The sequence below is a fragment of the Panthera onca genome, chromosome D4 (genome assembly GCF_046562875.1).
Source record: "Panthera onca isolate mPanOnc1 chromosome D4, mPanOnc1 haplotype 2, whole genome shotgun sequence".
Lineage (NCBI taxonomy): Eukaryota > Metazoa > Chordata > Mammalia > Carnivora > Felidae > Panthera > Panthera onca.
This window is the reverse complement of record NC_138351.1, coordinates 41,732,158-41,747,404: the sequence shown is the minus strand read 5'-3', so window position 1 is coordinate 41,747,404 and position 15,247 is coordinate 41,732,158. Positions and strand designations below refer to the sequence as shown.

General features: G+C 38.2%; 1 protein-coding gene across 10 annotated transcripts in view; it reads right to left on the bottom strand.

Moving 5' to 3' along the window:
• Window positions 1-1,595: 1,595 nt before the first annotated feature.
• The window catches only part of CCDC171 (coiled-coil domain containing 171), a 308,137-nt gene continuing 294,485 nt past the window's right edge, over window positions 1,596-15,247 (bottom strand). For all 10 annotated transcript variants that reach the window (XM_078436783.2, XM_078436780.2, XM_078436779.2 and 7 more), the window contains one exon: window positions 1,596-4,062. In XM_078436783.2, coding sequence (XP_078292909.2) covers window positions 3,850-4,062 — 213 coding nt within the window. In that variant the 3' untranslated portion in view covers window positions 1,596-3,849. The remainder of the gene's footprint in view (window positions 4,063-15,247) is intronic.

Below are 15,247 nucleotides of genomic sequence, written 5' to 3'. Positions count from 1 at the left end.
CACAAGGACACTTGTGATTGCCTTTGGGCCCACCCAGATTATCCAGGATAATCTCCCCATCTCAAGATTCTTAATCGTATCTGCAAATCCCTTTTGCCATATAAGGTAACTGTCACAGGTTCCAGGCATTAGGGCATGGGTGCCTTTGGGGTCATTGTTCGGTCTATCACGCCGGTCCAAAAAACATATTTTAGAATCCTCACCTCCATCCTAGGAATCGTACAAGTTAGTCCTTTCGTGATCAATTTTGCTTAGCCTATGTCATTATTTTCATTGGGAAATTATAGCTTGGTCAGGCTAACTGACCATCACCGTCTTTCAGCAGAAGGTCTCTCTGAGAGCACCTCTGAGGTCTCTCAGCCCGAGCCAGAGACACTAGGCAATGTTAACGAAGGACACTGGTTGAAAGATAGATACACACTTGACCACTCTTCCCAGTACTAGTCATATGGATGGGCGTGTTGCGTCTTGTTTTGTTTTGTCTAATCAATGGATAGGGAATCTAGACTTCAGACCAAAACACACTTCCCAAAATTATTCCTAACTGGGTGGGATAATTTTTGAAATTTTTCTCCTCTTTAAAAAGTGCTAATTATTTCTTGAGCAGGCCTGGCATGGTGGAAATAATGTGGGCTTTGGAGTTACAGCTCTGGGCCTACTACTTACTAGGTTACTTTCCACCTTTTATCTCTGAAGACTTGTTTATAAAAAGTGCACAGTAAAATGAGATCAATTTACCATTGTTCAGTACGGTCTACAGAATGAATTCAGATGTAATTGCTAAGTAAAGCAACATGAAAATAGTAATGATCATTCAGCACCCGATAAGAGCATATATTATAAATGTGAAATAAATAGTGTTGCTAAGTCTAATAAAGTCAGACCTCGGTAAATTAAAGTTAACATTCTACTACTTGAAAGGTTATTTACCTATGCCATTATCGTCGAATTGGCCATTCTGGCAATTTCTTACACCTCTGTATTTGTGTCATGTCATTCCCAGATGCTTCTATGAACAATTCTGGCAAAGCTTCAATAAGTTCGTGTGACTTAGGGATCAGAACAATAAGAATCCCTTTGCTAGTGATGGATGATATAGGTATTTTTCTAGATCACAGAAGGTTAGTAAGAAACTCCACGTACTAAGGTGTAAAGAAAAATTCCTTTCCTTTACAAAAATATTTGAAGTCATTCTCCTGAGAAATGTCTACTTTATATATCATTCTTAAGGAGGTGAAGAAGCTGATAGAGCAACTGTCCTTTGCCAACAGAACACAGATCTCAAGTCTGCAGCGATTGGCCACTAGCGTGCTCAGAAGCAGTCTAGAGTTTCTCAGATCTCCATAGGATATGTCATTAAATCTTCTCCTCCTGCTGGGTCTGACTTCTGGGAAAAAAGCATATGGTATAAAAATTACTATATTTGGTTGTGAATACTAATGATTGCTCGGGAGGCTCATCCTTCAGTTTCTCTGGCCTTTAGCATCTAGTTGGTTATAAATGTGACATGATTTGATTTGATTTAAAAATCCTTTTGAATTGGTGGTTCAGAATTTACACTATGAAACGGATCTGTGAAATCAGATACGCACATATATGGAGAGACATACACATTTATTTATGGTGTTATCCCATTAACAGGTTGTAAAATTAAGGCAAGAAAACCAAGGACTATCTAAGGCTAAGTTTAACATAGGTGCTTGATCTTCTTAAATCAGTAAAGTCCGGAAATAGATTCAGCACAAAGACACATATGTCTACACGCACCCAGACGGAGAAGTGATAGAGGGCAACACTGTTTTCCTCTAGTGTAGGAACTGGAAACTCAGCGACGTCACAGGAGCTAAAAAGCTGTGTATCAATTTCTATACAGACACGGTCTTAATCATTGTATGGAACACCAGAAGAGAGTGTTTTGAAACGCACAGAAATTATTCTATGATCTACATAAAAACAATCCATAGCATTTTCTGTGTTACAATAAATTCGCCAGTTCAATTTCATGCATGTTACGTTCCACAGGGCATATTCTGTAGTACTCAAATCCCAACATGGCTAATAAAAATAATTCCAGGGAAAGAATTAAGAGAAATTTGGTTAAAGGTATGATTTTACTTCACATAAACAGCTTTCTAAAGATTTATATAAAGCTAATTCTGCTGGCTCAGTACTGTAAGAAATAGAATCGTGCTACATGGTATGACAGTAATAGTGTTACCTCAGAAGGCATAAATCACTTGGCTCATTTGGCTAATCACATAAGTAGTTAGCATACACATTTTATTTACCAAGGCCGATAAAAAAGAACTCTCAGAAGTTGGCTATATTTGAATCAAATGTCACTGTCAAGATAAGACAATATCGATTCCATAATACATACTGTTATTTTCTAATGTATCCATAATGAAAAAGTCCATCATGAAAAATAATATAAAATATGGATTTTGTATCAAAACTCTGTCAAAAAGTACAGTTCACATCAGACATTAATAGCACCGGGGAGTTAAAAGATTAATCCAAAGACAAATACATATTACAGATATTTCTTCGTTCTTCACTTACCATGATGCAAACTGCAAGGATTTAACCTTTAAGGGTTAAAGAGTTTAATCAATGTCAATGTCTGATCTTCTGAAGGCGATAAAGAACAGTCTGTCTAGCGATACCCAACAGAACATCACTTTGTCAAGCCACAAAGCGCCCAAAAGCTTGTCAAGTAAGTTACCAGAAACCTCTTTGTGGTTAGAACTCAGCTCCTTCCTGCTTGACCTATTATTTGATATTTGACCACTTGGTTGCAAGACACTTGCTCTTTCTAGCTGAAATGTCACTGGGGCATCTTGTCAGCTCCCCGACATCTCGGCCTGACATACAATTTTACTTTTGTGTGCTACAAGGCAGAAAATGCAGGGCAATGGCCTTGTTTTAAATTCTGTCAGCATCAGAGATGGGCGTCACTCTTGGGTCCTACCAACAACCAAAACAAAAAAGGAGTCTATTTTGAAGGTCAGAACAGCCATTACCTGGAAGTTTTTCAGCTTACACTATTTAGCATTACCTGCTATCCTGGTGCGGGAACTGTCCTTATGAAGTGCCTAACCGTGCCACAGAAATCCTGCCAGCACAATTGCTCTACTTTCTCATCAAATGCAGACTTGATAAAAGGCTGGGTTTTCAACGCCTGCAGGGACCAGATTCAGCAGTTAACTTAACTTGTTCAAATGGGCAAGCGGTATCATGTAGCTTTACAAGGAGCAACCTGACCTTCTCACATTGACCAGGAGTGACATTATTGTGCAGGAGGGGAAGCAGTCACATCATTTCTGTTTTGCACAACCTGCTTAAAGTTTGCAACTAAATGCTTGTCTTCAGTCGAGCTGACAAGAGAGAAGAGGGGGCTCAGTGAACCATGGCAGGACTGCCATGAAATGACAGGAATCATTGGCATACATTTCAAATAGCTCTTTCAATCCTATTAAAGTATTGCAGTCCTGCTTTAAAATAGACAAGTATGAAACAACTTTGATAGATAGAGACTAAAATGGCTTATTGATTTTTTTTAAGTCTGAAGGAAATTACCCAAAATGTGTCATTCTTTAACATTTAAAAATATGTTACATAAAAATGAGCAACTGTGATAATAAATAAAACTTAGAGGGGGAAAAGTTGGTTATTTCATTATTCAAGGAGATATAGGCACCTGCACGCATCGAGATACCACACAATTTTTAAAAATGCACTGCTACTTGTGCTGAAACAAAAGTCAACCGATAAGAAAATCCCCCTTCAAAACGATTTTAATTGTACTGTGAACTCTTCCTGCATTTTTGTTTTTATTTCATAAAGTCATTATCCAATCTGAGTTGGTCTTTTGACATTAGCAGACATAGTCACTGGAGAGGAGAGGGATGATGTCAGAGGATTTATAAATGTCTCCTTTAAGAAAGTGTAAGTTGTATCCAGTTCCGCTTTCAATGGCAAAAACTCCCCCACACCAACTGTGTCAGCAGGAAGAGCAGCTCTTGAAGGAATGGAGAGATTTGAGTGGTCTCGTGATCCTGTCTATGATATAAAGAAGAAAAAATAAATAAACATAGAATTGAAAACTCTTTGTTAAATGTTTTATCTTTTTATTTGAGAGAGAGAGAGAACACGTGCGTGCGCATGTGGGGGAGGGGCAGAGCCAGAGAGAGAGAATTTTAAGAAGGCTACACGCTCAGCACAGAGCCCCATGTGGGTCTCGATCCCAGAACCGTGAGACCATGACCTGAGCCGAAATTAAGAGTCAGCTGCTCAACTGACTGAGCCACCCAGACGCCCCTAGAATTGAAAACTCTTAAACAGAATCTAAAACCACAAACAGGAAAGTGGGCTAATAATCATGGTAATATGAAATGGGATAGAATTGCCATTTAATTTTGCCATAATCTGTATGATACTACAGAAATATTATTTTCCAAATGTGATTGAATCCCTTATGTGTTCCATGGCACAAACTTTGCAGGACATGGAGAGTTTGCCTAAGCAGTAAAACACTGTATAAAAATTTTATAAAGTTATTGAATCAAAGAGTCAATACAACCAGTCATTTTTACCTCTGCTTCCACTGATAATTTACAGAAACCAATGCTAAGAGTGTTTATTTCATTGTGCTACATAATATGTGCTATATAATATGGAAGACCTGACTGCTTAGAAAAGGAACTGCGAGGGGTGCCTGGTTGGCTCAGTCGGTTAAGTGTCTGACTCTTGATTTGGGCACAGGTCATGATCTCATGGTCGTGGAATCTAGCACCAAGCCACGGTCCCACTGACAGCGCAGAACCTACGTTAGATTCTCTCTCACTCTCTCTCTCTGCCCTTCCTCTGCTCACACTCGTGTGCTCGCTCTCTCTCTCTCTCTCTCTCTCTCTCTCAAGAAGAGAGAGAGAGAGAGAAAGAAAGAAAATGAATGGTGGGTATTATGTTTTTTAAATCTATCAGCCAGACTCATTTCATTGACAAATACAGCAGAAAGTAGCACACGGAGATATAAAATGGTAGTTAGATGAACTTTTTGCCTTTTCCTCTGATAATAATGCCACCACTCTGTTTTAATAAAAACTGTTCTAAGTATTTGGAAGTCATATATCAAAACATGGGATTACAACATGAAAACTGTTGGCCACATGTTTTAAAACATTACTGGTATCCAGAAACTACTGGAAGCCAAATTTAAGAAATCCACACATCTGAAATACTTGAAAACAGGATTAATATTTTGATGAAGCCATACATTTAAGCCTTAAGTAACACTGATAATCAGTAGTTACCATGAATGAAGTTTTCTCAGTAAAGCAGCCAGGTATTATTTTATGACATTTATTGATAGTAAGTAATGAGTGATCAATTGTACGTCAGAATTTTCCAGATTCCCAGGAAATAAATGTTGCTGAGACCGTAAGTCTAGTCATACGTGTCTCCATTGAAAACCACACTTTACATTGCAGAGTTTTTTTAAAAACATCGTTTTGGTAGATTCTCTTACAGTTTTGACAATAAAGCAGCATATACAAACTATACGAATCTGCTTTATTATGTCACATTGTCCAAAAACATTTCTACCTGTGAAAACAAGAAGGAAATCATCGCTGGCTTTAGGAAAGTAATAGACATGGAACTGTTGTATATGTTACCATTTTTGTGGATTTTTTAAAACTACAACTGGAGGAAAATCAATGGCTGCATCTAACACCTAGTTCAGCAATTTTCTTTGATCTCTTTTCTTTTGATTTCTTGATACTCCACTGCAAGCCTACAGCTGACGGAAATCATCCCTTTTTATGCTGGAAGTTAAAAAAACACCTAAAATGACCACTTGGATGACTTTATGAAGGAGAGGGCTTAGCTCATCCCGATGGAAGGAAAAGACATCCCGAGATCAGGTGCTGACCCTGATTAGCGGCACTGATGAAGTTTCAACCGCAAAACTGTACTACGGGGCCTGAGCATCTCAGGTCAGAAGCTGAACAGAGGCATCTCATTACATCAGGAGCTGGAGCTATAGATTCCTGCACTCCTATCGCCAAGAGAAACACCTTTTCCGATTTTGTTTGTCTGTTTGTTTGTTTGTTTTGCTGTGTGTCTAAATGGGCAGCATCGTTACCGGATTGATTTTGCGGGTGTAAAGACTAGAGTGCCAGCCGCTAGCTTCTCATTCTGTCAGACCTGAATGAGGGTAAAGGGAATGCGGGGAAAAGCAGGAGATGGCGAGGCCTGATTTCCTCCTTAATACAATTTAGTTACAGCCATAGTATTCTTTATTATGATGAAAGGAAGCTGTCAGGCGAGGCTTCAAAAGTTTGTTGTTACATCTTTGTATTTCAAGTTCTGGTCCGAGAAAACTATACATGACAAGAGAGGAACGTGAAAATCAGACAGAGGAAGGACAGGTGGTCTCAGAAGGTACTTCCTTCTGACGCCTCAGACTAGAAGAGGCTGACTGTGCCAAACTGACCAGTCGTCACTCCTGTTTGGCAATGTTAAAGGGATGTATGATCTACTCAACTCTATATTCTGTTCTTCAAGTTTCCTTTCCTGTGCTTGTGACTCCAACAATCAAACGCGTTACATACACATTAGGAAGACCATCCTTTAGGGAAGGTCTCACTGCTCATTTCTCCTTAATGTTCTCTGGGTCTTGGCACTCTACAAAGGGGTTCGCCTTCTGCCTTTTCTCATCTTAACTTTTTAATAAGTCTTTTCTCTACCATGTTGATCGAAAGCATCTTTTCATCTCACATAACATTTTTTTTAACTAAATAAGCTTGAAATGGAATGTTGGGTCTAGCATTTCAAATTGGAGTCTTACTTCTTGCATGTTGTCTTCTGACCTTATGTCTTAACCATGGAAAATAATCTCTTAGAAAAAGAGATTTTTTTAAAAGATTTACACCCCCCAAAAAGGCATGCCCTCCACCGAGTAAACAGATTTACTTTTGTGTAAACTAAAAACACTTTTTTTGTTAGTAGGGTCATTTGCTATACTCTATTCACTGTTAGAAAAATTTGTTTTTTCATGAAATGGGATAAAATCTGATTTTAAGTCACTTAATAGCTTGTAAACAAGCCAACAAATCTCTGGTGAAATCTTGATTTGAGAACGTGATGTTAAAAAAAAACAAGTAAATATGAACTATTTTTCTGGTTTCAAACAGTATCCAGAAATACACCATCACACTTTTAATATAACACCCAGAGTACAAGACAGTTAAATAACTTTTTTATCAGAGACCATTAAAAGTTAATATTCACCACCTGATCTTACATTTTAAATCTGTGAAGTCCATGGTCATTTGAATGACTTTTTAAACTGCTGAGGTATTCTGGTACTCTCTCATGTAAATCTAAATTTAAGCAATTTTTCAAAACGAAATTAGTTACCTGAAATAAAAGCTAGGTGTCATGTGAATCTTTATGGAAGCACTTTTATTTACTCAATAAGCTGTAAATGATTCTATTTGAACTGTTATAGTCCATCAGCTAAATATATATTCCCAATACAAAATGTGTTCACTACGTTTCTGCATTTTAAAATTTTTATGAAATACAGTAATTGGACATGTTCAATAGCTATTTTTCAAGGCTTTAATATCTTAGTTTTCCAAGAGTGTTTTCCCAACAACAAAAAAAGGTAAATAAAGCATTCGTCTAATAGTAAGATAATCACTCAATAAACTGTCTATAAATCAAAGCCCTTTTGCAGACCGAGGCTTCTGAAACAATGATATCATGCTATTTGTCTCCTGTGTAGCATTTATGATCGAGTTAAGTCTTCCAGAATCTGGTATGGTGACAAGGGAGCGGTGATGTGATTTAGTAAGCAGGATAGTACTTCCTGGAGATTCTGCCAGGCACATAGCAAAAAATACTGGACTGGAGACACAAAGACTAGTTTTTCCTCCTGCTTCTGTTACAATCTCGCTGGGCCGTTTCAAGCATGGGAGTGAGTCCATCTACGCATCCCATGCCTACAACAAAAGGAGCTACATACTTTACGGCTCTGCAGTTCTACAGGTCCACAGAATGCCGTGTGTGATGGCCTACGACATTAGTGGCAACACCCAACTTTTGCAGATGAGACCCAGAAATCAGCTTCCCAAAATAGTACCTAAGATTTTGAGGGATTGTAGATAGGAGGAATACATTTTGCACAGAGTTCTAAAAAAAAAAAAAAAGTCAAGTAGATAACAAGATGAGCCACAGTTTAGATAATGTGGCTTCATTCAGTTAAATCCTGTAGTACATTTTTTATTACTTTGACCTCCATGATGATGTTTTAAGCTCTGTAAATTATTGACTTGTTTTAAGTAGAGCGCACAGCTACACAAAAACTGATGAAGGGATCAAAGTACCCACAAGAGGGCCTTACAATGAGGCTCTCTTGCCATCTCTATCTGCTAATGTGTTCTTACCACTAGAGTCTCAGTATTCAGTATCACAGAGTCTTCTTCCTTCCAAATACTTCGAGTTAATAACCAAATTCTACCTATTTTCCAGTTCTGCCATATTGACATCATAGGACACGGCAGTCTGCCAAAAGTTGGCAAGTTACCTATATAGTTTTCTCTTGTGGAATGCCCAATCATATACCTGTGCACACATTTATATGCACCTGATACACATGTGTACATATATATACACACTTGCTACATGCATACATTATATATACACACACATATACATATATGTGTGTGTGTGTATAAACATATATATACACCTGCAATGACATCATTAAATATTTACTCCTTGTAGTTACCAATTCTAACTTTGAGTTACCAATGCCAAACCTGCAGGAATATCTTATGCATTCTTCTCCCCGTAAGCCATTAAATTTTAGTGCGGACCAGTTTGGCTCTTTAGCTAACTGACGTCAACACATGCGGGGGTACGTGAGTCAGTGGAGAGTCTAGATAGAAAACAACCTAAGAGGCCTGGATACCTAGAGACTCAGAAGGAAGGGCAACCATAGAGATAGAAGCAAATATAAAAGAGAGACAAAAGATATTAACAACATATGTGATTCACATTACAAAAGTTCTGTCCTCAGGTAGACATTCAGCATTGGTTTAAGAGCCAGAGCTCTAAAGTTGATCTATCTGGTTCAAAATCAGCCTTGACTACCCAGTTGATATGGCAGGTTAATTGAACTAGCAGCCTTGATTCTCTGTGCCTCCCTGTCAGCAGATCCTTGGCCATGTGACTTTGCAGCTCTTTGCTTCTCTGTCCAGCCCCATCTACCATTTCCTCATTTGTACTCTGCAGTCGAATCACATGGAACTTTGTGAGTCCCTCAACATAATGTCCCCATACTTCACACCCGCTTCCTATCCGTCCACTATCTGAATATCCTTCTGTCCTTTGTGGGGCAAATGTTTCCCCCACCTTTCCGACTCTGCTCTAGGTTTCCCTCTGTTAGGCCCTTCCAGATCCTTGCCCCACCCTTCATTAACTGCCATTAGCTGTAACACCCACCACACTTTTATATTCCTTCATGAGTATTTATTTTTCTATTTTTACCTATTTGTATTCACTTCTATCTCCCCTATAACGCACCTGGTGTGATGGAATCAGGACTTTGTATTCCTAGCACTTAGCAGAGTATCTGGGACTAAATAAGATTTCTGGTGAACAAACCACTCATGTTATTACTTCATGGTGTTGGTCTCCTATCTGCTATTTGGTTTTTCATGTATGTACGGATTATGTCCCAATTAAAAGCAGCACGGTATAGTCAGAAGGATATGGGCTTTGAAGTTGGAGAGACCTTGGGTTCCAAACTTGATCCTGCCATGTATTAGCCACGTGACCTTTGACAAGTCACTGAACCTGTGCGAGTAGGAAGAATAATCCCTCCTAGGGTTGTTACAAGGATTAAATGAAATAATATACACAAAAGTGCATAGCGTTTAGTAGTTTCCCTTCTTTACCTCTCTTTTTACTGTTCTCAGATGATAATAAATTCCAAATTTAACATTATAACTAACATGTATCAAACACATATGTCAGGCACGGTGCTAGGTTTAGCTTCATAGGCATTATCTCACTTCTCACAACAACTCACTGAGAAAATACCACTGCTACCCTCATGTTACAGTTGAAGAACTGGGGCTCAGAGAGTAGAATAAATCACTCCATGTTGCACAGCTTGGACCGTAGTAGAAAGAGATGTGACTCTTGATCTATGATTCTTCTCCCCTAATGCTTAACCACTACCTTATCGCGCTGCCCAAAGACAGCCTCAGGTTTATTTTATACCCAGAGCTCTTTCATAAACATAGTAATGGCCCAACAAATCTCTGTGAATCTGTGAAACTGGGAAATATGAGTACATAGACTGTACTACAGGCTAAAAATAAATGTTTATATTTTTGATAACATATTTTATTATGGTCACACATTTGAATATCCATGGTACTGGAGTAAATAAATAGATTTTATAGCATTTACATAAAATTAAAATTCGAGCCTTTCACCAAAGGAGCTTATAGGTTATTATATTCAGAGATAAAATTCAGCACTGAAGTTTTAAATTACACTAGAACATTTAAACTTTAACTTTAAATTACTTTAAAGATGTCTTGTGCCTGACAAGATAACAATTCCCATGTTTTTCTCTCTTGGATCTCCTGACATGACTGAGGTTGGAAAAAGAGTCAAAGAATTTTCCCGGATAGCTTTTGTTTTTTTCTTTTCCTACTTCCCTTCACAACCCTGTGCTCCCAGCCTGCCCCTGCCCTGGCAATTCTGATACACCCTATGGTAAGATCTTACGGTAGAAATGGCCGGAAAATGCAAAGGCGGCAATTTCCTCCCACTGTGTCTTAGAAAAGTGTATTTGCAAACAACTCAGAGAGAATTTGAAATGTAAATATACTCATTTATACCCACGTATATAAAAAGGTACAAAAATTGAATAAATAAAAATGTAAGCATACTATTTAGAAAAATACCATTGAAAAACTGAAATGACAAGCAGGTAAAAGTGTGTGCAATACACGTGATAGCCATACGAGTGGTTTTCTTAATTTACAACAGACTCCTGCAACTAAAGAAAAATGAGAACCTGGGGCGCCTGGGTGGCTCAGTTGGTTAAGCGTCCGACTTCGGCTCAGGTCACAATCTCGCGGTCCGTGAGTTCGAGCCCCGCGTTGGGCTCTGGGCTGATGGCTCAGAGCCTAGAGGCTGCTTCCGGTTCTGTGTCTCCCTCTCTCTCTGCCCCTCCCCCGTTCATGCTCTGTCTCTCTCTGTCTCAAAAATAAATAAACGTTAAAAAAAACATTTAAAAAAAAAAGAAAAGAAAAAGGAGAACCTAATTAGAAAATAGGGTAAGGATAGTATGGTATTGAAATTGGGTTCAGCTGTCACAGAAAACTCAAAATGTCAGTGGCCTAAATAAGATAGTTTATTTCTCTCTGATATGACTGTTTGAAGCTATCAGGCATCTAAACCGCCTCTATCTTAGGCTTCGTAGCTTTGGTATGTGCCTTCCACCTCGGGGCCCAAAATGACTGCATAAGTTCCAGCCACTTTGTCTGCCTTCTAGGCAGAAGAAAAAAGGACAAAGAAAAGGAAGAGGACCACTTACATTTAAAGACACTTTCTAAAATCACAACACTTTTGCTTACATCCCATTGGTCAGACCTTGAGTTGCATATCTCACTAAACTTTAGGGATATCAGAAATGTAACTTCTTTTCCCCCTGAGTGGCCCAGGTCATATTTAGAGGTTCCATTACTAAGAAACAGAGAAAACAGGTGTCAAGAAACCACTGGCAGCCTCTGCCCCAGATATAAATTGGCTGTTTAGTTAGAAAGAAAGGAATACAATAACCAATAAACATATGAAAAGGTGCCAAACCTCATTCAGAATTCAAGAAAGACAAACACAAAACATGCCAGTGAAGACTACCTTTCACCTACAAGTAGGCAAAAATTTCAAGGTCTGATGACACCCACTGCTGAGAAGGTAGGGAAACAGACCAGCTCAGACCACATAGGTAGGCAAGGATGCCAGCTGGGGCATCCTAGCAGGAAGACAAAATTTTGAAGTTTTTTTTTAATCTTTATTTTTGAGAGAGAATGAGAGACAGAGTGCGAGTGGGAGAGGGGCGGAGAGGGAGGGAGACACAGAATCTGAAGCAGCCTCCAGGCTCCGAGCTGTCAGCACAGAGCCCGATGCGGGGCTTGAACTCATGAACCGTGAGATCAGGACCTGAGCCGAAGTCGGTCACTCATCCGACTGAGCCACCCAGGCGCCCCTGGAAGACAAAATTTTAAATGTACCTATCCATCCATCTAGCAATTCCACTGCTTAGGCACTGCTTCTATGGCTACACTCATAAACGTTCACCAGGTTTTTTGTTTTGTTTTGTTTTGTTTCTTACGGAAAAGAGTTTTTATGTAAAACCAAAGGGTCCATCAATAGAGTGCCATTCAAGTGAAGTAAAGTATGACACAACTGTAGAATACAACCATTACAAAAAATTAAGGTGACTATGTAAATACTAATATATAAATATGTCTAAGTGAAAAAAGTCTCAGTACTATGTGTGCATATATAGAGAGAACCCATTTGTATTTTAAAAATATAAAGGAGTCACACACAGCCGTACGTGCACGTATGTTTCTTTCTGAAAAAGGAAATCACAAGAAAATGTTATCTTTGGAGTGTGAATGAAGGGGGTAAAGCTTTGAAAGTTCAAATTTTTTTCCATGGTTTTTATTTTCAAAACTATTTGAATCACAAAGTCACACGTGTACCCCAATGTTTATAGCAGCACTATCAACAATAGCCAAATTATGGGGGCACCTGGGTGGCTCAGTCGGTTAAGCATCTGACTCTTGGTTTCGGGTCAGGTCATGATCTCAGGGTTCATGGGGTTGAGCCTCGCTTTGGGCTCAATGCAGAGCCTGCTTGGGATTCTCTCTCTCTCTCTCTCTCTCTCTGCCCCTTCCCTGCTTGCACTTTCTCTCTCAAAATAAATAAATAAATGTTAAAATTTTTAAAAAATAGCCAAATTATGGAAAGAGCCAAATATACATCAACTGACAAATGCATAAAGAAGATGTGGTAGATATATATAATGGATTATCACTTGGCAATCAAAAAGAATGAAATCTTGCCATTTGCAACAACGTGTATGGAACTGGAGAGTATTATGCTAAGTGAAATAAGTCAGTCAGAGAAAGATAAATATCATATGATTTCACTCATGTGGAATTTAAGAAACAAAACAGGTGAACATAGGGGAAGGGAAGGAAAAATAGGATAGAAACAGAGAGGGAGGCAAACCATAAGAGACTCTTAAATACAGAGAACAAACTGAGGATTGCTGGAGGGGTGTTAGGTTGGGGGGGATGGGCTACATGGGTGATGGGCATTAAGGAGGGCACTTGTTAGGATGAGCACTGGGCGTTATATGGAAGTGATGAATCACTAAACTCTACTCCTAAAATCAAATAAATAAGTAAGTAAATAATAAAATTAAAATTTTTCATTAAAAAATTTAAAAAAATATTTGAATCATAAACAAAAACTACAAAACTGGCAGTCTGAAAAAGTAAAACTACAGGTTGATTAACAAACAAGTGGGAAAAAATGTTAATCCCCAACAGTAATCAAAAATGGAAAATAAAAATATATTTGTAGCAAATCAAAATTGAATTTTAAAAAATTATGATACTAAACGTTAGTGAAGGCATTATGAAGTAGGCATTTATAAGTCGGTAGTGATTATATAAATTGATAGAACCATTTGGACTATAATTTGGCAGCTGTTTTAAGTGGATAATACCACTTGACCCAACAATTCCATATATGACTAGGTTTATTATATTAATAATAACAGACAAAAATTGGAAAAAGAATCCCATATTCAGCATCAGAAGTGTAGTTAAGTAAGCTGTAGCCACTTGATGGAATATTATGCAGCTATAAAATTGAAAGTTATGAATTTACGGATAACATGGACAAATGTTTAGGTTTGACCAGAGGTCAGAAAACTTTTTCTGTAAAGGATCAAATAATAAATATTTTATGCTTTGCAGGCCATATGTTCTCTATTGCAACTACTAAATTCTGCCAGTTTTGCCCCAAAGCAGCCATAGACAATATGCAAATGAGTTAGAAACTTTATTTATGAGCACTGAAATTTGGATTTCACATAATTTTCACATCACAAAATATTCTTTTTCTTTTTTTTCAACCATTTAAAAATGTAAATGTCATACTTAGCTTTCAGACTATACAAAAACAGGTGGCAGGTGGATTTAGCCGACAGGATTTTTTTTTTTTTTTTAAGTTTTTTTTCAACGTTTTTTTTTATTTATTTTTGAGACAGAGAGAGACAGAGCATGAACGGGGGAGGGGCAGAGAGAGAGGGAGACACAGAATCGGAAACAGGCTCCGAGCCATCAGCCCAGAGCCTGACGCGGGGCTCGAACTCACGGACCGCGAGATCGTGACCTGGCTGAAGTCGGACGCTTAACCGACTGCGCCACCCAGGCTCCCGTGCCGACAGGATTTAAACTTTGCCAACCCCTGCACTAGACCATACATGTGAAAAGGTAATACACGAAATCGCATGTGATAACTTGCTTTGAGTTATTGGAATTGTTAGCATTTTCTTTCAAAACTTCTGTATTTTCCAAATTATCTACAATAAGCATGCCTTACTTTTATAGCCAAAACCTTTTATTAAAAAGGGCTAATTTTATGTATACTGAAACCCGTATTTTAGTATAGTTATGATTCTGAAATATGTGGTCAAAATGAAAATGTAAGTGGTTAAAGGTCTCAAAGGGTAGGTCTTTAACCAAGTGTTTTGCAAATTCTGAAAAGATCTTATAATTTAGCTGAGAATACTTTCCTATTTCAGCATCTTCCGTTACCTAACTCATACCTGCAATTTGACATTGAGCAAACACAAGTAATTCCAAGGAGTAACTTGTTCTCCTACTCTGCACAAAAGCAACTCCTTATGTAGAGCGGCTACTTACAACTTGCGTGACTTCATTTTATTCCAAAATAGCCCTTCCAGCTGCGAAATTACAACTTCTGTGGTCAAAATGTACACGTGTCATGCTCTATCTGGGAGCCATTAGGCAGAAGTTTTCTGACCACTTTTTCATTATTGAAGAATTTCCTCTTAAACTTACACATTTTTTTTTTTTTTAGTCAACGTCAAAAATATAACAATAATCCGAAA